General features: G+C 38.1%; 1 protein-coding gene across 6 annotated transcripts in view; it reads left to right on the top strand.

The window, feature by feature from the left end:
- The window catches only part of MMP16 (matrix metallopeptidase 16), a 250,977-nt gene that overhangs the window by 121,990 nt on the left and 106,173 nt on the right, over nt 1–22,814 (top strand). For all 6 annotated transcript variants that reach the window (XM_073330638.1, XM_073330639.1, XM_073330641.1 and 3 more), the window contains one exon: nt 1,020–1,142. In XM_073330638.1, coding sequence (XP_073186739.1) covers nt 1,020–1,142 — 123 coding nt within the window. The remainder of the gene's footprint in view (nt 1–1,019; nt 1,143–22,814) is intronic.

Consider the following 22,814-nt stretch of genomic DNA (forward strand, 5'->3'; position numbering starts at 1 on the left):
ACTCCACAAGTGAAAAACCATTCATTCAACTAGAGCATGAATATCAGAATCTGGTACTTTCTTATGTACACCTAAGTCATACCATCAAACCAAATCTATAACTCTGACATACACTTCTTAAAACTTAAAATATTTGAAACCCACCTTTCCAAGTAAACACCTTCCACAGAAACACTAGAGCTTCAACACACTTTCATGTTGCTCTCTGTTTTTCACCAGTTGGCACTAGCTGGTTGAACTCTTGTGGGACATAGCAAAAGTGGATCAGAGGCTTTGAAGTTAATGCTACACAGCACATTCAAAATGTTCAGGCAAATTGTTGAGTTTGAGATGCTACATTTACTATTTAAGGTGGCTCTTCTTCCTAATATAGAGGGGCAGTAGAGCAGTCAAATATTTAATGGGGAGCTCAATGAAATAGTTACTTTAACAGTCCCAGACTCTTGGATAAAATCCCCTTATGTTTTTGAAGTGGACCATTTGATGAAAGGGAATTGGGTTTGTCCAAACATAAAGACACTGTGGCAGAAAAGAAAGAATATGAAATGAAAAATTATGATTAAAGAATCAAGACTTTAAATCTTCATGTAAATATTTAACCTCACCTGTAGTCAATAATCTATAATATAGATCCTGGTTATCTCATTAGAGTCAGAATAAATTATTAATGCTAAAAGACTTGGCCAGTTGAGAGATGGCAAAGCGCTATTATGCAGTGATTGCAGGGAACACAAATTTAAAAAATAATGGGAGAGGAATTTATATTTGAAAGGCATGGGAGGTGGCGAAGCTCTGTTGCCCCATGTTATTCTTCACCCCCCCCACCAACCATATAACTTCTTTAGCCATGCAACTTCTCATATTTGTGATCATTATTGTGAGTAAATGTAAAAGCGAATAATGTATAACTTTTAAGAGGTGTTGATATTGCCGTCTGTTGGATAAGTCTGTTGCAATTTGCTTTCTGGCCTGAATATGGCTGATAAGGTAGTGTAACTGTGCAATACTGATTTTTGCAGTTGGATGAAGAAGCCTCGATGTGGTGTGCCTGACCAGAGAAGAGGTAACTCCAAGTTTAACATTCGTCGAAAACGATATGCATTAACAGGACAGAAATGGCAACACAAACATATCACTTACAGGTACAAAAAAATCAATAAACCTTTCGGTGATATCACTAAGCATTTTATTAAAAGAAAACAAATGTTTTTTTTAAGATATTATTTTCTAAATGTGTACTATGCATTGTCCAGATGTTGATGTGTCGTATAAAAATATTGATTTCAGTATCCCTGGAGTAACTAATCACATGCTGCAAAAGCACAGAATGAGTTTCTTGGATTTAAATTGTCTGCATTTAAACAGAATGTTCTTTGAAGCTTGCAGCACCAAATTAACCTCCAATGTCCCCCCAACTGTACCTTTCAACCCACTTGGCAACTTCTCAGGAAAAGTCACTTTGAATGCAGGAACAGTCTAATGGAATTGGGGGCTCTAATTTAAATATGCAAATTAGGTCATTGGAGGGAGGCAGTAACTGTAAATGCAGGTGCCTGCAGGTCTATTTCAAAATATAAATGAATTTCATTAAATTTTGGTGAGTCAGTTACACAGCCATCTCATGCTCACATAGTAATAGGCATGGGGGCATGTATGTATCAGTGAAACTCTCAATCTGACTTGCAATTTACAGGATGTGTTGCATGCTGTATCAAAGCTGACCTTGGCTTGGCAAATAAAATATATTATGCAAAAATATGTACCTGCTGTTAGTGCTGTCAGCCAAAAAGCATCATGTGTACACAGTATGTGGCCCAAAAAATTGTCAGCAAAGCAGAGATTTGTATGTAGTCCTCTAGAAATTTATCATAATCTGTTCAGGATTATGGGATCTACCATGGCACTGAATGTTCTCTGGGATAAAATTCATTGACCAGCTATTTACAGTACTATATGATGCATAGATTTTAAGACCAGAATGGACCTTTATGATCATCTAGCCTGACCTCCTGCATAACATGAGTCATAGAATTTTACCCAGTAATTCCTTTATCAATCCCATATTTTCTGGTTGGATGGCTTTCAAAAAAGCATTCTCAATCTTGATTTAAAGACTTCAAGTGATGGGGGAATCCCCCATATCATCAGTGAGTTGTTCCAGTAGATAAGTAACTCGTGTTTTTATTGCTGAGTATTGTAGTCTATGGGAATTGAAGGTGCTTAGCACCTAACAGGAGTATGTCTAAATATATTATTTTACATTTATCCACATTTTTAACTTCTTAATCTAGGGATTTAAATGGGAAGTGTGTGTGTGTGTGTGTGTTTAACATTCTTCCTCTTCATTTGTAATCCCAAATCTCAAATCAGTAGGCCTGGTTCTCCACCCTATTACACCATTTTGATACCACTGTTAAGTCCTGCAACTGAAATATCATTCTGTTCTGCCACCCAAGACATTAATCATGAAAGCAGTACAAAGGGGGATCCCAAGATTAATCTGTTTGGTAACCCTCTAGTAACCTTTCTAGCTTGAAGAATTTATGGCTGTTCTTTGCTTCCTGCCCTTTTTCCAAAATTTTCACTCTGCTGTGTCACCTTATCATATGCCTCTGCCATTTAACATTAACCTCCAGATCAAACTTTGCCAGAAGTTTTCTAAAATTGAAGTTTTCTAAAATTTCAATACTCCACTGTTAGTAGCAAGCACTACTTTCCTTTCAAATGAAAATCAGCATGAGTTCACAGAACATAATTGCTATAGATTGGACATTCAAAAGTGTTCAGCTTCTGGGAGTTTTACTATTGACTTCAGTGGGAGCAGAATGAGGCCATCATCACGTCCTTGACATCTAAAAACATTGTAGTCCAAAGCTTGGCTAGGCTCCACATTGTGCTAATGTGGGTTTCTTCTTGAGATCCAGCCTCTGACCCACACGCAGCAGAACTGCATCAGTTCCAATGCTAAGAGGGCCCCTGACCCGCAGAGGTGAGGACCGGATTTACCCTTGTTAACTTTCTGGATAGTGGTTTCTAGATTATATCCTCAGGTGCTGTGTTTAAATCAAATATTTATGGGTTTTTTTAATTGTCAGATATTTTCTAATAGTAAAATATAATTGAGATCATATGTAGATGCATAGAAATGTAGGTCTGAAAGGGACCTCGAGAGATCATCTAGTCCAGTTCACTGAGGCAGGAACAAATGTACCTAGACCAGGGGTCGGCATCCTTTCAGAAGTGGTGTCCCGAGTCTTCATTTATTCACTCTAATTTAAGGTTTCGCGTGCCAGTAATACATTTTAACGTTTTTAGAAGGTCTCTTTCTATAAGTCTTTAATATATGACTAAACTATTGTTGTATGTAAAGTAAATAAGTTTTTTAAAATGTTTAAGAAGCTTCATTTAAAATTAAATTAAAATGCAGAGCCCCCCGGACTGGTGGCCAGGACCCGGGCAGTGTGAGTGCTGCTGAAAATCAGCTCGTGTACTGCCTTTGGCACACGTGCCATAGGTTGTCTACCCCTGATTTAGACCATCCCTGACAGATGTTTGTCCATAATCTCCCTTAAAATCCTATTTCCTTGCTTAAATATCCTTATAGTTAGAAAATTTTTCTAATGGCTAATCTATACCTCCCCTGCTGCAGATTAATTCCATTACTTCTTGTCCTATCTTAAAGGGACACAAAGATCAGTTGATCACTATCTCTTTTTAACAGCACTCAACATATTTGAAGACTGCTATCAGGTCCCCTCTCAGTCTTCTTTTCTCAAGTGTAAATGTGCCCAGTTTTTTTAACATTTCTTCATAGGTCAGGTTTTCTAACTATTTTTGTTGCTCTCCTCTGGACTCTCTCCAATTTGTCTACATCTTTCATAAAGTGTGGTGCCTAGAACTGGACACAGTATGCTAGCTGAGGCCTTGCCAATGCCAAGTAGAGTGGGACAATTACCTCAATTAACACAAGTGTCTTACATATGACACTTGTGTTAATACACCCCAGAAGGATATTACCCTTTTTTGCAACTGCATCACAATGTTGGCTCATATCAGGTTTGTGATCCACTATAACCTACCTGTCCTTTTCAGCTCCAACTAGCCAGTTATTTCTCTTTTGTCATTTGCATTTGATTCTACTTCCCTAAGTGTAGTACTTTACACTTGTCATTATTGAATTCCATTTTGTTGATTTCAGACCAATTCTGCAATTTTTTCAAAGCCCTTTTGAATTCTAATCCTGTCATCCAAACTGTTTGCAACCCTTCCCATCTTGGTGTTACCTGCAAATCTAATAAACATAATCTCCACACCATTATCCAAGTCATTAATGAAAATATTGACTACTACCAGACCCAAGAAAGATTCCAGCAGGACCCACTAGATATGTCCTACCCAGTTTGACAGCTAACTATGGATAACTACTCTTTTGAGTATGGTTTTTCTACCAGTTGTGCACCCACTTTTATAGTTACTTCATCTAGACCACATTTCCCTAATTTATGTATGACAATGTTGTGTTAAAAGCCTTATTAAAATCAAGATATGTTGCATCTGCTGCTTTCTCCTTATCTACTATCCCAGTAAACGTGTCAAAGAAGGAAATTAGGTTTGTTTGGCATGGTTTATCTTGAAAAATCTTGTGTTGGTAATTACTTATCACCCTAATAACTCCTAAATTCATACAAATTGATGGTTTAAAAATTTGTTTTGGTATCTTTTTTTAAGTATTGAAGTTAGGCTGACTAATCTATAATTCACCAGGTCTTATTTTCTCCCCTTTTTAAAGATAGGAGCTATGTTTGCCCTTCTCCAGTCCTCAGGGATCTTACTCCAGGAGTTCTCTAAGATAATTGCTAGTGGTTCCAAGATTACTTCAGTTAGTTCCTTAAGTATTCTAAGGTGCATTTCATCAGGCCCTGCCAACTTCAATATGTATATTCTTTAACCTGCTCTTTCCCTATTTTGGCTTGAGTTCCTTCCCATTTCCTGGTAATATTAATTGTGCTAAGTATCTGGTTACAAGTTACCTTTTTAGTGAAGACTGATGCAAAATAGGCATTAAACTCCCCCACCTTCTTGATAGTATCCATTTTTAGATCTTCTTCCCCACTAAGTATAGGACCTACACTTTCCTTCATCTTTCACTTGCTCCTAATATACTTATAGAACCTCTTCATATTGCCTTTTTTGTCCCTTGATAGGTTTAACTCATTTTGTACCTTAGTCTTTCTTCTTTTGTCCCTATGTGCTTGTGCTATTCTTTTGTGCTCCTCCTTAGTAATTTCTCTGTTTCACTTTTTATAGTATTCCTTTTTGATTTTTCTGGTCGTTAGAGCTGCTGATGGAACCATATTAGCCTCTTACTATTCTTCCTATCTTTCCTTTGCATTGAGATAATTTGCAGTTGTACTTTTAATATTGTCTCTTTAAGAAACTGCCAGGTCTCCTGAATTGCTTTTTTCCCTTAAATTACCTTCCAATGGGATCTTATCTACGAGTTATGAAGTTTTTAAAGTCTGCTTTTTTGAAATCCCATCGTCCTTATTCAACTGTTCTCACTCCTTCCTGTCTTTAGAATCACAAAATCTGTCATTTCATGATCACTTGCACCCAAATTGCCTTCCACCATCAGATTCTCAACCAATTCCTCTGTTAGTCAGAATCCAGTCTAAAATGGCCGGCCTCACAGGTTACTTCCTCCACCTTCTGAAACAAGAAGTTGTCCCCAATACATCCCAAGAACTTATTGGACATGTTTACCTGTGTCTTTTGTCTGTCTTTCTGTATTTTCTCTTTGTCACTGTTATTTTGGCCCCAAGAACTTTAGGCCAAACTTTTGGAACTTTCTTCTGACACCCATGTTGAATTTAAATAAATTAATGCAACTGGAAACAAGGAGCGGGGAAGACAAGCTCAGATAGGTAGGTTTGGAGAAGTAACAGTGGAAAATATTACTGGTATTATATCATTTTTGAACTTGTATACCACTAAAACAATTCTGCTTTTATCTACTATAATTTTAGACATCTAGGTGCTGCAGTTTACAAAAACTGATTGAGTGCAGTATCAGAAGGTGAATAGAATTGAGTCACTGCTGAATGGATCCTTTGGTCCATTCTACTGTAGAAGAGGAGCATTGGGGTGTCAAAGGGCTACTTTAGTTATTATACTTAAGTTGTCACTTAAGTTCACAGCTGATCCATTGCTTTGTCATGACAGGATACCCTTTCAGTGGTGAATAAAAAATATCAATTCAGGCAGACAAAAAACTTGCATGAAAATGTATTAATTTGTAAATTTGCCTATTTTCAATTTTAAGTTCTTAAAATTGAAGCAGTTTCATGGAACTTTAGAAATGTTCAATGAAACTTGACACATTTTCAGTGAAACTTCATATGAATAATTTTCTCTCAGCATAGGTGTATCTTTTTTGCCAAATACCAAAATTTTGAACTGAGGTGGTATTAGACGCCAGTATCTCAGCTGTGCAAATAATTTTTAAAAACTGTCCGTGTTGAAGCATAATGGCGATTTTTTAACAACTCCAGAGGGAAAAATGGTTTCTGATCTTTCACATGGGCTGTTGAGGCTCAAATGATTGGCTGCCATAGGAACAGTCGTAGAACCACAATCTATTTCATAAAAAGAAAAGGAGTACTAGTGGCACTTTAGAGATTAACCAGTTTATTTGCGCATAAGCTTTTCGTGCATCCAATGAAGTGAGCTGTAGGTCACGAAACCTTATGCTCAAATAAATTGATTAGTCTCTAAGGTGCCACAAGTACTCCTTTTCTTTTTGCAAATACAGACTAACGTGGCTGCTACTCTGAAACCAATCTATTTCATGGGGTTAAGTTACGTCATTTCAGAAAGATGTTCTGAGCACCCACATTGTCTCCTGTGAACTTCTAAAGAAATAGAGACTGAGAGAAATAATGTGTGTGAACCAAATAGGATGCCTATATCGAGATGAAGCCAGCCTCCCAGTCCTTCACAGTGTGGGATTATTGGTCTTTAGGAGATGGGTAAGGATGACACCACAAGAAAGGAAGATGATTCCTGCATTCACTGGCTAAGTGTATGCGTGTCAGTCCTTAGCACAGAATTGATATTTACCTTTTTTATTAATTCTCCCCTTTTCTTCCTCTGTAACATAACTTTCCAATTACATAAATGTATTTACTGGACATTTTTAGTAATTCAGTTTCTATATGGATGATACAGTATATGTCCTGTGATGTATTATGAAACCCATGCCTGCTTGGTGTGGCACTCTGTCCCTGGCTAGACCAGGTAGAGATTGATGAGCCTGTTACAGGAGTAGCTAAAAGAGATGTGTCTCTTAGCTCAAGCAGTAGAAGCTCATGCATTAAACTCCAGAGATTCCCAGGTTTGATCCTAGCTGCCAATGACCAGGGTCAGTCTGTGTTACAGTAGTTTTGCCTTGTATATAATATTTTTAATACATTCTGTAATCATAGTTCTTTGTACTGGTACCATATTTAAAATGTTGCGCTCAGCACTCAGAGGGATTTTACCCAAGAGAGAAATCAGTCCATTATGAACTGAGAAGTGTTGAACATGTTAGCTGGCAGGAGAGTATGTGTTTAAACTGAGAGTCCAGAGCAGTGTCTCTCAAACTTTCATAGAATCATAGAATATCAGGGTTGGAAGGGACCTCCGGAGGTCATCTAGTCCAACCCCCTGCTCAAAAGCAGGACCAATCCCCAATTAAATCATCCCAGCCAGGGCTTCCATACTACCATACCCCTTTGAGGAGTCTGATTTGTCTTGTGTACTCCAAGTTTCACCTAATTTAAAAACTACTTGCTTACAAAATCGGACTTAAAAATACAGAAGTGTCCCATCACATTATTATTGAAAAATAGCTTATTTTCTCATTTTACCATATAATTATAAAATAAATAAATTGGAATATAAATACTATACTTACGTTTCAGTGTATAGTATATAGAGCAGTATAAACAAGTCATTGTATGAAAATTTAGTTTGTACTGTCTTTGCTAGTGCTTTTTATGTAGCTTGCTGTAAGTAAAACTGGGCAAATATCTAGATGAGTTGATGTACCCCCTGGAAGACCTCTATGAACTCCCAGGGATACATGTACCCCTGCTTGAGAACCACTGGTCCTGAGTGCTAGAAAACTATTTTCCCATTCCAAAGCAAGCCAGAGAGTAATGTGGTACAACTTGATTTTGTATCAGAGTTTGGGATTGTGTTATATAACCAGTGATTTAATGAACATGATACTGAGTCAGGGAAGAAGTCTGTGATACTTAGGGAGGATTTTTTTTTTAATAGAATGTTCAGTTCACATGAAAATATTTTATGAGCTTGTCACAATAACAACCTCCACTTATGGCTTCAGGAAATAAACCATTTAACTTTTTGAACAAGATACCATGATGTAAATCAATGAGAATAAAACTGTCATCTTTATAATAATGACTATCAAGGTGGATTTGGTTAGAAAAACACATTAGAGAATTATTGACCATAAAATCTCCATAATCAGAAAGGTAATCTTACTATTCATAATTTGAACTCTAGCATTAGGAGTCAGACAAAGGGGAGTCTGCAAAGAGCCCTCAGCTTGCAGTAAATGTTTAGAAATGAAGTAGCAATATGCTAATCAAAAGGTAAAGATGGATTTTGAACAAAGCCTGTTATATAAAACTCAAGATTACTTTTTAAAGCAGGAAGAAAAGGAGGACTTGTGGCACCTTAGAGACTAACCAATTTATTAGAGCATAAGCTTTCGTGAGCTACAGCTCACTTCCTCAGATGCATATCGTGGAAACTGCAGCAGGCTTTATATATACACAGAGAATATGAAACAATACCTATTCCCACCCCACTGTCCTGCTGGTAATAGCTTATCTAAAGTGATTTCCAGCACAAATCCAGGTTTTCTCACCCTCCACCCCCCCACACAAATTCACTCTCCTGCTGGTGATAGCCCATCCAAAGTGACAACTCTTTACACAATGTGCATGACAATCAAGCTGGGCTATTTCCTGCACAAATCCAGGTTCTCACATCCCCCCCACCCCCATACACACACAAACTCACTCTCCTGCTGGTAATATATATATATGCATCTGAGGAAGTGAGCTGTAGCTCACGAAAGCTTATGCTCTAATAAATTGGTTAGTCTCTAAGGTGCCACAAGTCCTCCTTTTCTTTTTGCACAGTTTCCACGATATGCATCTGAGGAAGTGAGCTGTAGCTCACGAAAGCTTATGCTCTAATAAATTGGTTAGTCTCTAAGGTGCCACAAGTCCTCCTTTTCTTTTTGCGAATACAAACTAACACGGCTGTTACTCTGAAACCTGTTTTTAAAGCAGGGTTACTCACAATTTTTTTAATATATTAAACACCATTCTGCAGCTCTGTTTTGTATTCCTGAGTTTAAAACAGTTTTTGATAGTTCTGCAAGATGTATCATTCAGTTCATCTTCAGGGTTTATTTAACTGATGTGGGTGGGTGAGGGACCTCATCCAACACCCATTAAAATCAATGGATCTTTCCACTGACTTCACTGGGCACTGGATCAGATCCCAGGTAAGCGACCCTCTTCTCTATCACTGATCCAGATTAATTTCTTTCTGTGTGAGCTCTGCTCAGAATATGGCGGAAGGGAGGCATTTTATGCTGGCCAGTTATACCGCTTACTGACAGATGTGAGCTACCTTATGGCAGGGAAATTCTCCCCTGGCCAGTTTGCAACAGATTCTGCTACCTTGCATTGCCTGAGCAGCCCTAAATGGATGTAACGGGGGAGAGAATGTCATGCTAAATCTTCAGGAAACACCCTCTAAACGAAGAAATAGAGAAAGAGGCTATTGGGCTTGAAGTCTTTGAAAAGTAAACATTCCATGAAGCCCAACTGACATGCAGGAAAACAATCAAATATTTTGAATTTGCATAGAGACAGATTGCACTTAAATGTACAAAGCATAAATACATCAATTTATAGATGGTGATTGCAGGGGGACTAATGCCTACATATTGACTTTTAATATACACCAGCAGTCAACAACAGACTGTAAGGATAAACTGTGCATTGTTTTCATTAAACATGACAGTATTATTTCAAACTCCAAATGAAAAAAGCAGGTCAAGATATGAGCAAAAATTAAAAGAAGATATGATGGGAAATGTTAACCACTGATTTTTTTCAGCGGTCCTGAAGTTGTGGGCACTTGTTAACTCTGGAAACCACTCCTGATAGACACTAGAAAAGGAGGACGCTGAGTTAGTACAGAGAATTGTTTCCCAGGTGTGTGGCTGTTGAGTCTTGTCCACATGCTCAGAGTTGAGCTGATTGCTATATTTGGGGAAGAAATTCCCCCTCCCGCCAGGTCAGATTGGTAGAGGCCCTGGGTTTTTTTTGCCTTCCTCTGAAGCATGGGGCATGGGACACTTGCCCATTTAGACTGATGTAAATGGTGTATTCTGTATAACTTGAAGTCTTTAAAGCATGGTCCAAAGACTTCAGTAACTCAGCCAGACGTTAGAGGTCTATTACAGAGTGGGTGAGTGAGGTTCTGTGGCCGGCAGTGTGTACAAGGTCAGTCTAGATGATCATGACTGTACCGTCTGAACTTAACGTCTATAGATCTATTCCCTATAAACAACCAGCTGTAATTCAGTTGTATTCATTTATATCCTAAGAGTATTACTAAAACTTTCCAAACACATGTAGGGTATAGTGCCACATCTCATAATCACATTACTTTTACATGCATACATATTAATTGTTGTTGTTGTTTGGTGCCAGGTTGAGGACACCTCATTTGAAACCATTGGGACTACTTGAATAAGTGCTCGCTAGTGTGAATAAGGGCTCCACGCTCAGGCCCTAAGTATTTGAGGCTATCTAGTTTACTCTGTCACTGAGCATACTCTGTAAATAGTATAGAAAAAGAGCTTAGAGATACGCTATTGAGTAGTAAAAAGAAAAGGAGTACTTGTGGCACCTTAGAGACTAGTTTCCACGGTATGCATCCGATGAAGTGAGCTGTAGCTCACGAAAGCTTATGCTCAAATAAATTGGTTAGTCTCTAAGGTGCCACAAGTACTCCTTTTCTTTTTGCGAATACAGACTAACACGGCTGTTACTCTGAAACCTGCTATTGAGTAGTGATATCTTCATATGTGGAGAAAGTGATTAAGAGCTTATAAGGAAGGAGGTGTGACTACATATGTAGCTTTGAAGTTTCTCTGAAAGTCAAAAATATAGTACTTGGAAAATGCCTTGTTTTCTAGTACCTCAGGGTCATGAACCTCTGTGTGGGCAAATAAACAGATTTTCAAACACTTGGGAACTCTTACATCCTTTGAAACTGATTACACGATCTGGGTATGTGCCAGGATGCAACAAAAAATACATTCTGGGACTAGATGAACAAAATTACTTGCCTGTGACTTTATGAGCATTTAGCCTTATGTGTGTTGTAAGAACTGAAGTGATCTTTTACAGCTACAGACACCTGTAAATTTATGCTATGCATTATTGTCATAGGACATGACAGTATTACTTCAGACTCTAAATGTAAAAGCATATCAAGACTCCAGAAAATAGAGATTTATAATAGAAATACTAATTATTCCCTATAGGAAAACTCCCATGAATTGTTATGCTATTATAGGGCCTGATCCTTAAGAACTAATGGGACTGCAATGAGATAACTCTTCGTGTTAAGCAGTATTAACGTTCAGTAGGACCTGATCCTGCCACCAGTATACTGGTTAGTGTTATTTATGTGAGTAATCCCATGGAAGCCAATAAACTACTCACATGATTAAGGGCTCACCAGCATGAGAGCAGGTTGCACAATTTGGCCATTTATGATTATTTACTAGATAAGAATAGAATCCAAAAAAGAGAGAGTTTTCAAAACTCTTTTTGAATTTCTGGTCACTATTTCATTTCTACAGTTAATGAATGAGACTGTTTTCCCATTAGTGGAGGTTGAATTTTAATATATCCCACCAGGGTCATGGATTGTAACGTGAGGTAAGACTGAAAGAAACAGTGTTGCCACTAGAACGGTTTGGAAATCTAGCATTTTTAAATCGACTCTTAAATTTCTCCACAATTTTTAAAGAAATTAATAATATGTCTTAGAATAACTAAATTTTTGATTTTCAGTGTGTTTTAATGGTAAAGCTAATTCTTTCTGGCCCATTTTACACCAAAATTACCAAGATGGCCATTTCCTGTTGGATTGTTAATTACTGTTTGTTTTATTTAAGTTGGGGGTATTTTAGTGTGTTATTCTGAACCCCTCTCTGTTTTTACTTGGTGCTTACTTGGGCAAACTCCCTCTAAAGTCACTGTGATGTTTAAAGTGAGTGGAGGTTTTGCCTGTGAAGACAAAATAAAACTGAGTGGACCTTAGGATTTGCCCTTTAGTGATTTCCTTTCTCTTCTAATGATTGAAATATACTTACTCCTTTATTCCTTATTCCTTTAATTACAATAACTACGTAATTTACTTGAGTTCTGTGGCTTACTCCAACTTCCAGGACCTCCAGCAGAGCTATGCCTATATCTCCAGGGCCCTTTTGTCATGTGTCTCCTGTTTATCAAGCCATTCTCCCTCTGTCTATAGAGAAACAATTCTTGTTTTCCAAGATCTCTCCTACATGGAGTTTTAAGTTTGAGTTCTCTTCCTGTGTACTTTTTCCATTAAATTATCTGATACCTATCTCCTCTTTCTTTACCTACTCTTTTTACACTGATGATTCACAGTTGTGTATATCGTTCAGTTTCTTTTATAACTTTTCCAGGTTCACTCTTGTTCCTGGCTTAACCAAACAAATCTATGGCTTTATTTAATTTTAATTCACCTCAAAATCTCAAAAGGAAAAAGAACCTTTTTATCGGGCAAGACAATTATGGCCAAACACAACTTTTTCCAAAATGCAGACCTCCCTTTTGTCTTAACTATCTGTAATGCTTGTATCATTCTTACTTTAAAATTCATTTTTCCTCTCGCAGCTCCTGTCTCAAATCTTCCTATCTAAACTGCCATAACAACAAAGAAGTGTGCATGTTGCCACTGCCTTTACTTGGATATAGCTGAAGTCATCATCCATGTTTTCATCTCCTTGACTATTCCAACTTCCATCTCTGTGGCCTCCCCAAGTCCCAATTCAACATATTCCAGCATCTGTAGAATGCTGTTGCCTACCTTCTCACATCTACAAAGGTAAACACATGAGCCTCATCCTCAGGTAATTTCAATTACTCCTCATTTGAGTATCCAGTACAAAATTGCCCTTATTCTTTGTAAAAAACCCTCTGTGAACTTCTTGCAGACTACCTCATGAGTCATGCATTACATTCTCTGCACTCTTCATCTGCTTATCTACTGAGGACTTCTTCTCTTTACAAAAATCTCACCACTGTTGGCACAATTCCAACTTTCTCGAGCAACTTCCTCTGTATTTGTGTCTTCTAGAATGTCCACTTCCGCTCTTGTCAGAAAACAGGTTTTCTCTTCTTTCCGTGGACTCATAATTTATTTCTCCCTCTGATTTCATTTGTTTTTAACTTTGCAATTGCATTATTTGACTTTTTAGTGCATTTTGGGACATAGTGAATATGAAAAAGTCTATACAAAATGAAGTTGCATTATATTACATAATATCACTATGGCAATGCTACGCTGTAACATTTTCCTCTGTTTTCATCATATTGCTTAGAATGAGAACAAACCTCACCATTTCCCAGTTCAAATGTGATATTCACTTCTCCCACCCTCCTTTCCTGCTAAGCAACATATAATACACAATTTTTTTTTAGATATATAATTAAACAAACACACACACACACACAGCATTTCCCTCTGAGTGGAGGAATGGACAGCCCACCACACGACAGATACTTCTCTGTTATATCTGGTGTCACTGGCATGCAGTAGCGCTCATGGGAGCCCTCCACCACCCCACTGTCCAGAAGTGAGTGAGCAGGTCCATAACAGAGGAGCTGCAGAGGGCTCCCTGAAGGGCCGGCGACTCCTCAGTGATCCCTGCACCTGGCTGCGGTCCTGGTGGGGCAGAGTCCTGGCCGGGGCTCTTTGCTCTGCACTTTGAGTCTGCAGGGATTGGGTGTCACTGGCCCTCTGACAATGCAAGGGGCCTCCTGCACCCTGGCTATCATGGGAGTGAGTGTGCAAGGCAGAGTAGAGATCCCAGCCAGGACTGTGAGAAGGAAGAGGACATACCCCCGGCTGTGTGAGAAGCCATCCTGCTGTTGAATGGCTACCGCCATCTTGATTATCCAAACTCATCCGAATAAAATCCATGTCCCCCATGGGGTTCGGATAATTGGGAGTATACTATACTAGCAAAAGTTTCTAGGGTCTACTAGGCCTAAGATACCACAGTGCTGGGCATAATATAAGAATCTGAATATCATAGAATAGTTATCAATTCCAATGTGCTGATTAAGCATAACTTCCCTTACCTTACAGCATATTGGTTACCTAAAATGAGATTTACTAAAAGGTGATGTTTGCCCTTTCTGTATTACAGCGGTGTTAGCAATAGAGGATCCATTGTTTTATACCTCAGCACTTCTAACCTGTTAATAAGGGGGTAAAATATACCCTGTATGCCCAGAAAGGTGATTCAGTTACACCATGCCGACAGTAAACTGTGAGCTATGGAAAAAGGCCTGATATCTGTACATCCAAGAGGATCCATGCATAACAGTCAATTAAGCTGATTATATTGTGGAAGAGCATAGCTAATTAATAAAGAAAAATGTTTCCTCTTTACCACGTCTTCTTTTTAAGTCAGCTGATTTCATCTAAAATTTACCGCCATAGTGAAACACTAGTTCTCACTTCTTTAATAATTACCTATCTCAGCAATCCTGAAATAATAAAATATTGGAACATAGATTCAATTTAAAAGTGTTATTCGTAAGTTTTACACATTTTAAACAAGCCAGTAAGTTATGGATTTCAGGGTTCATAAAACATCTGCTCAATAAAAGTATTTGTCTGTAATGTGTTTTGTTACTCTTGGGTTTGGATCCTGGAAACCTACCCTTTAATTGTTCCTTTCTTTCTCATTTTTAATGAGTTATCATCCTTGGAGAAGAAAAGGCAAAAGAATTATAGTCCTTATCCAATATGACAGTACTGTTGGTTGTGAAATAAGAAAACCACAAACAGTATCTCTGATCTAGGTTTAATCAGTTGATTCTGTAACTGTGTGAATCAAGATCACACTTCACTTGAAAAAAGGTTTTTAGGCTACAAAAAGTTATCAAAATGACACTAGAAAGACGCTTAAGCTAAAACTTAACCCAAACCAGTGACAGATTAATGAAGTAACTTGATGGAGAGTGTCTCTGGGGAAAGAGTGGCATAAAATGAAATCTGTATTTGACCAGAGGCAATCCATTCGTTTCAATAAGACAAGCAGTCAGACAGGAGAAGCAAAAAAAGGTATTCATCTCAGTTTAGCTTTGATTGACGACAGAACCAATGAGAAGATAAGGTTTTAACAAGTTACCCAGATTAGCCCTTGTTTAAATTTCATTGTAAGTTAACCTTTTCATATCAAGTATGAATCTAGAATTGGTTGACGCTTATGATAGATTGAGGAGTGGAGTTTTTTACCCATTCAGACAAGTGTCCCACACTGTTATCCTGTGCTTTTCATGTCTTTAGAACAGAGTGTCCCAGCCCATGGTTTGCAGATCTCAGAGGAGATCTGTGTTTGGGGATGCTGTGGGCGGAGTCATGGAAAATCAAATAAAAATATAAATATTTATGGGAAAAATCTGTAGAGTTAAAATTATTTTTAAAAATGGATACACCACCTCATCCCTGAGTAACTGGGGTTTGTCATAGCCCTGAGAACTCTAGCTAGTGATCCAGTGAGATCAGTACAGCAAGCCACTAGAGCCCCTGCTAATAAAATATTAAATCGGTATACTGAATTTAACCTAGATAAAGCAGTACAAACCCCATTAAAAACGTCTGTTTATTACGTACAACAGGCACTACAAGTATCCATGCCCACAGATCATGATAAAACACGTCATTGAGCTGTGATAGCTTCACACGCACACATTACGGGCATCCTTCAGGCTTTGTTGGGACTCCCTTCTGGGATTGGGTTGGTTCAGAAAGATGGATGATCATTTAATAAAAAAACTCAGTGGCAATTGGCATACGGACAGCGGGAAACTATTTTAATGATAGTGAAGGAAGAAAAAGAAAATGGCAAAGTATGATGGCAAATATATGACATCTGGCTTTATGCTGACTGATTTCAAATCATCAGGTGAGATATGTCCTGAAGAGCTAGTTACTGAGCGTATGATGCCCCCAAATTTGCTGCGACATTTAGAAAACTTCTGTTACTGAAGGATGAAGACGTTTGGTCTTTCTTTCTTTTTTTCTTGGGGTGGTGGCAGGGGGGGGAGAAGAAAACCTGAGACCTTTCTAAAATCAACAAGATTCAATTACTCAGACTAGCAATGTCAACATGAAAGCCCTTTAGACATAGTATTTGATATCTGTAGAAATCATATAGCAATGAAAAGTCCATTCCACTGAAGAAAACTGTATTCTTTCATGGGCAAAAGACATGGATTCAGAAGTTCTAGTGCCTGAAGCAAGTAACAAATTGAAAATAGTGTTTGTGTCAAAAAAGAACAACAAGAAGAAAACACTGAGTTCTTCCCTATTATATATATATCAGAGACAAGGTGGATGAGGTAATATCTTTTATTGGACCAACTTTTGCTGGTGAAAGTGACAAGTTTTTGAGCTACACAGAACTCATTTTCACATCTGGGAAAGGTACTCAGAGTATCGCAACTAAGTACAAAATGGAACAGATTGTTTAGCATAAATAGCGCATATTGTGAGAGACTATTCAAGATGAAATGACCGATTAACGCCTCTCCAGTTATAGGACAAAAAAGGAGGGGTTAGTGGTTTACAGATTGTTGTAATATGCCATAAATCCTGTGTCTTTATTAAAACTATGATTTTTAGTGTCTAGCAAAGCTATGAATTTAAGCCCCCATGCTCATCTTTTGAAGGTGTTGTGCAGGTTACTTTTCAGGATGAGGCCTGAGAGGTCAGATATTGAATGATGGTTTTGTGATAAGTGTTGGCCCATGGGTGCCTTTTATTATTTTTCTGTGTGAGTTCATTTAAGAGCATAGTGATTGTCTTGTTTCACCACATAGTTGTTATTGGGGCATTTACTGACTGGGTGAGGTACACCACATGTTCTGATAGGCATCTGTAGGACCTATGGCTCTTGAAAGGTGTGTTGTGGGTAGTGCTGATCATCATACCAGTGGAGATATGTCTGTGGGTTTTGCATCTGTTGTTATGGCAGGGTCTGATGCCACTTTTGAGTTCATGTGGCCTGGTCTGTGGAGAGCTTGCTTCTGAGTATGATCTTGGTGAGCCTGGGAGTCGATTGAAGGCCAGAAGAGGGGGTTTGGGAAAGATTTCTTTCAGCAGGTGGTCCCCATTGAGTATGGGTTATAATTCTTTAATGATAACCCTTTGGGTTCCAGTGCTGAGTGATAGGTGACAACTATGGGTGGGTGTTTGGAGGTTTTTCCCCCCCTGTATTGAAGCAGGTTCTCTTGGGGTATTTGGGTGCCCCGTTCCATGATGGGATATACTATTAGCTATATGGCCATGGATGTCTTGAGAACAACTTCTTTCAAAACTGACAAAAGGTGACTATTTAGCAATTTACCTGTTGATCAAAAATTATGGGAACTGTGTATTTCCTCATTTTTTCCTCCTGTGGAACCTCTTTCATCAACAAGAAAGCCTCATCCATCACATGGAATTTTGACTGTGCTTATAATTGTGTCCCTTCTATGTGATTAAAGTTCCTGTTTCAAATCTTCATAGTTATTTCTGATTTAGTTACAGTTACAAAATGTCACCAGCTCAAGGTTAGAATTAGAATTTTCATAACTCTCTCCCCAGAACACTTCTTATTCTGGAAGGAGATTGCCAGGTCTGAATGTTTGGAAAACCCTACTTTAAGAAAACCCTCAGTATACTATGGTGACATACAGTATAACTGCTCCCCCACTGGTATATTCCTAACCTACTGTTTGCTCCTGCATCTGTAAGTTTGGTACATTGTGAATAAGCTTTCTTGTACCTCTATGTGTGTAGTTGTCAACAGTCCCTCTCTTCTAGCAAGGGAAGGTGAGCAGTGGTTTTATGAGATATATACTTATAGCTCAGGTATTATGGGGCAGTCCTTAGGCCTTTTCACTTCTTAATTTGCTATTTCAGTGACATGTTCAAAATGAAGTCTTTTAAGAGATTATCATTGTTTGTATTGCAGTAACACCTAGACTGCAAGGGTTGGGGGCACCATTGTGCTAATGCGGTGTACTACTGCTATAATGAACTTGTTGCTTCCAATAGGACAACTGTTTTCCCAGTTAGTTTATTTGCCACCATAATACCTATAATGCAGACACATTTTTTTCCATGTCCCCTTCTGTTGCATATTTTAAGCAAGATTCTTGATATAACTACTCTGGATCTACACCAGTGTCAATGAGATGAAAATCTGCCCCTTTTTAATCAGTCATGGACACATTTACTAGTGTTACATACATTTTAAAATACACAATTATTATAGGAGTTTTCCAAAACACAGTAGCTATTAAAGAAAACTTCAAAAGACATTCTGTTATAAACAAATAGTTTATATTATTTTCTTCATATGCTATGTGTTTAAATGTAATTCACCCTTCTGCAAGGCTGTTTTGGAAACCAAGAATGTCTTTTGTTCTAGTGTGTGAAGTGTATGTTGTGGAAGAGCCATAAATAATGGACTTTTCTTGAATTTGAAAGGCAAGATTTGGAGAACTATCAGAAGTAACTTGATAGCTAAAGCCCGATGAAAAGGGTGCCTGAGGCTATTTAATCTTTGTGAAAGTGGCATAATACTACAGTGACTTGCACAATTTGTTGTTGAGTAATCAGTGCCAGTCCTTTGTAGAGTAATCACTATGAAATTAAAACGTGTAATGTAGTGCACAAAAATCTGTATTAAGATAACATTAAAGGTCTCACTCAAATTCACTTAGGCTGGGCATTTCAACTTTAAACTTTTCATTCTACACTTAACTTACACCATTGTGCCTAAGGTTTGCAGCAACCTGTATGTCTAGGGAAATTCCACAGACAACAGTGTGAATGGAGTGAAAATCTGACTTGGCAGCATTCTGAAGTTTAACATTAGTATTGTATGATCTATCACCAGATCAATGTTGGTTCACTATTCTGCTAACACTATACTTCCTCAAAGTATGCTAGAAAATGTAGTTATAATATAGCATATGAATAGAAGTTGCTTCTTAAAACCGAAAGCCTTGGACAGTTAAAAAAAAATGTTGGAAGTGCTGCTAGAAGCTCCATTGTTAAGGTTGTGTTAAGATTTGCAGTTAAAGCAGGACTAAAATCTGTTGTTGTTTTTTTAAATCCTTAATGATTTTTCAGCAAATTGATACACTCATTAATGGCTTGATCAAAACCCCCCTGAGGTCAGTGGAAAGCCCCCTCCACTTCACCTCCCCAATTGATTTTAATAGTCTTTGTTTCAGACCCAAACACCTCAGGACAAATTAATTTGCTATTAAGTTCTTTTGATCAATAATCTTTAAAGTGTAAAAAGCAAACCTTTTTCACAACATGCAAAAGTGCATTTCAGTGGAGTTCTGAAAAATGCTGCATACTCTTACAAAGAAAAACAACCTGTACTTCAAAAAAATCCAAATATTAACAACTCTGGAAATTAGTAGTTGAGGGATCCAGTCAATTCCCCACCACCATATAATTCATCCTCACTCATTTTTACCTCACCTGCCATACAACCCCCTCCTCCCCCCCCGAAGTTTAAATTTGCTCTCTAAAACTTACCAAAAGAACAAATTGCTAGGAGATTTTAAATACCACTTCCTATTCAAGGGATTCTCTTCCCATATACTTTAACAATAACATGTAGTACAATGGTGTTCAGTACAAAAAATCTTAATACAGCCTTGATCTTGCAATCAGCTCTGCAAAGGCCTAGGGATCCACTCAGACAGAGCGCATTTTATCATCAAGGTCTTTGTTAGTTGCTACAAGAAATAGTTAATATGATTAATAAATGCAATCAAGATGGTTTTATGAAAAATATATCTTGTCAAACAAATCAGATTTCATTCCTTGAGGTGATTACAAATTTGGTTGATAAAGATAAGTGCGTAACTGTAACATATTTAGACTTTTGTAAAATGTTTGATTTATTACCACATAACATTCTGATTAAAAATTAGGAGTACATGATATCAATAGAACACACTTTAAATGGATTAAGAACTTACTAACTGACAGATCTAAAAAGTAGTTGTCAATAGGGAATCACTATTGAATGGGGGTGTTTCTTTTGGGGTTTCAGAGGGGTTAGTACTGGGCCCAGTGCTAGTCATCATTTTGATCAGTGTTCCGGAAGTAAACATAAAATCACTGCTGATAAAATTTGTGGATGACACAAAGATTGGTGGAGTGGTAAATAATGAGGACAGGGCAGTCCTACAAAGACATCTGTATCACTTGGTAAGCTGGCCCCATTCAAACAAAATGTGTTCTCACACATCAAGGAACCAGGAATGTACACTATAACTACAGAATGGAGGACTGTACCCTGCAAAGCAGTGACTCTAAAAAGGATTTAGGGTCAGAGCAAACAACTGAAGGTGAGCTCTCGGTGCAGTGCTCTGACAAAAAAGGCTAAGGTGATCTATCCATGTATAAACAGGTGAGTAGGAGTATTCAGGTGATTTTACCTCTGTATATGACATTGGAGAGACCATAATGGAAGGTGCAAAGGCTGAGGACTTGCATAACTGGCAGGGGTACGTTGTTTCAAATAGTCCTTTGACACTCATAACACTTCCTAAATTTACAGTAGTCACCTTTGAGGTTGCATACTACTCCACGAGAATACATAAACATTTGCCAGGCAACCCTGGCAACTACAGGCCGGTAAAATTAACTTCAGTACCAGGCAGTTTGGGTGAAACTATAGTAAAGAACAGAATCATCAGACACTTAGGCCTAGTGTACACTAAAAAGTTAGGTTGACCCAGCTGCAAAGCTCAGGGGTATGAAAAATCCACATCCCTGAGTGACATAGTTAAGCCAACATAACCCCCACTGTAGACAGCACTAGGCCGACAGAAGAATTCTTTCATTGACCTAGCTACCACCTCTCAGGGACTTGGACTACCTACAGTGAAGAGGGAACCCCTTCCATCAGCATAGGTAATGTCTACAATCAAATGCTACAGCAGTGCCGCTGTAGCATTTCAAGTGTAGACAAGCTATAGTTGAACACAATTTGTTATGGAAGAGTCAGAGGTTTTGTAAAGGGAAATTATGCCTCACCAATCACTTAGAATTGTTTGAGGGGATCAACAAGCATAAAAGAAGGTTGAGGGGAGATATGATTGCTCTCTATAAATATATCAGAGGGATAAATACTGGAGAGGGAGAGGAATTATTTAAGCTCAGTACCTATGTGGACACAAGAACAAATGGCTATAAACTGGCCACCAGGAAGTTTAGACTTGAAATTAGATGAAGGTTTCTAACCATCAGAGGAGTGAAGTTTTGGAATAGCCTTCCAAGGGAAGCAGTGGGGCAAAAGATCTATCTGGCTTTAAGATTAAACTCAATAAATTTATGGAGGAGATGGTATGATGGGATAACATGATTTTGGTAATTAATTGATCTTTAAATATTCATGGTCAATAGGCCTAAAGGGCTGTGATGGGATGTTAGATGGGGTGGGATCTGAGTTACCCAGGAAAGAATTTTCTGTAGTATCTGGCTGGTGAATCTTGCTCATATGCTCAGGGTTTAGCTGATCGCCATATTTGGGGTCAGGAAGGAATTTTCCTCCAGGGCAGATTGGAAGGAGGTTTTTCGCCTTCCTCTGTAGCATGGGGCACGGGTCACTTGCTGGAGGATTCTCTGCTCCTTGAAGTCTTTAAACCACAATTTGAGGACTTCAATAGCTCAGACATAAGTGAGGTTTTTTGCAGGAGTGGGTGGGTGAGGTTCTAAGGCCTGCATTGTGCAGGAGGTCAGACTAGATGATCATAATGGTCCCTTCTGACCTTAGTATCTATGAATCTATGAATCTGGGCAAGGGTCATCCAGTTGATATAGTGTACTTGGACTTTCAGAAAGCCTTTGATAAGGCCCCACATCAAAGACTCCTATGCAAAATAATCAGTCATGGAATAAAAAGGATCTCATGGATCAGTAACTGGCTGTTGTCCAGCATATTCATAAATGATCTGGAAAAGAAGGTAAACAGTGAGGTGGTGAAGTTTGCAGATGATACAAAATAACTCAAAATAGTTAAGTCCAAAGCTGACTGTGAAGAATTACAAAGGGATCTCAGCAAATTAGGTTACTGGGCAACAGAATGGCAGAAGAAATTCATTGATGATAAATGCAAAGTAATGCACATTGGAAAGTATAATCCTAAATATACATACAAAAAGACGGGATCTAAATTAGCTTTTACCATTCAAGAAGGAGATCTTGGAATCATGGTGGAAAGTTCTCTGAAAACATCTGCTCAGTGGGCAGCCTTAGTCAAAAAGCTAACAGAATATTAGGAGTAATTTGGAAAAGGATAGATAATAAGACAGAAAATATCATAATGCCAATATGTAAATCCATGGTATGCCCACATATTT

This window comes from Lepidochelys kempii, chromosome 2 (genome assembly GCF_965140265.1).
Source record: "Lepidochelys kempii isolate rLepKem1 chromosome 2, rLepKem1.hap2, whole genome shotgun sequence".
NCBI lineage: Eukaryota > Metazoa > Chordata > Testudines > Cheloniidae > Lepidochelys > Lepidochelys kempii.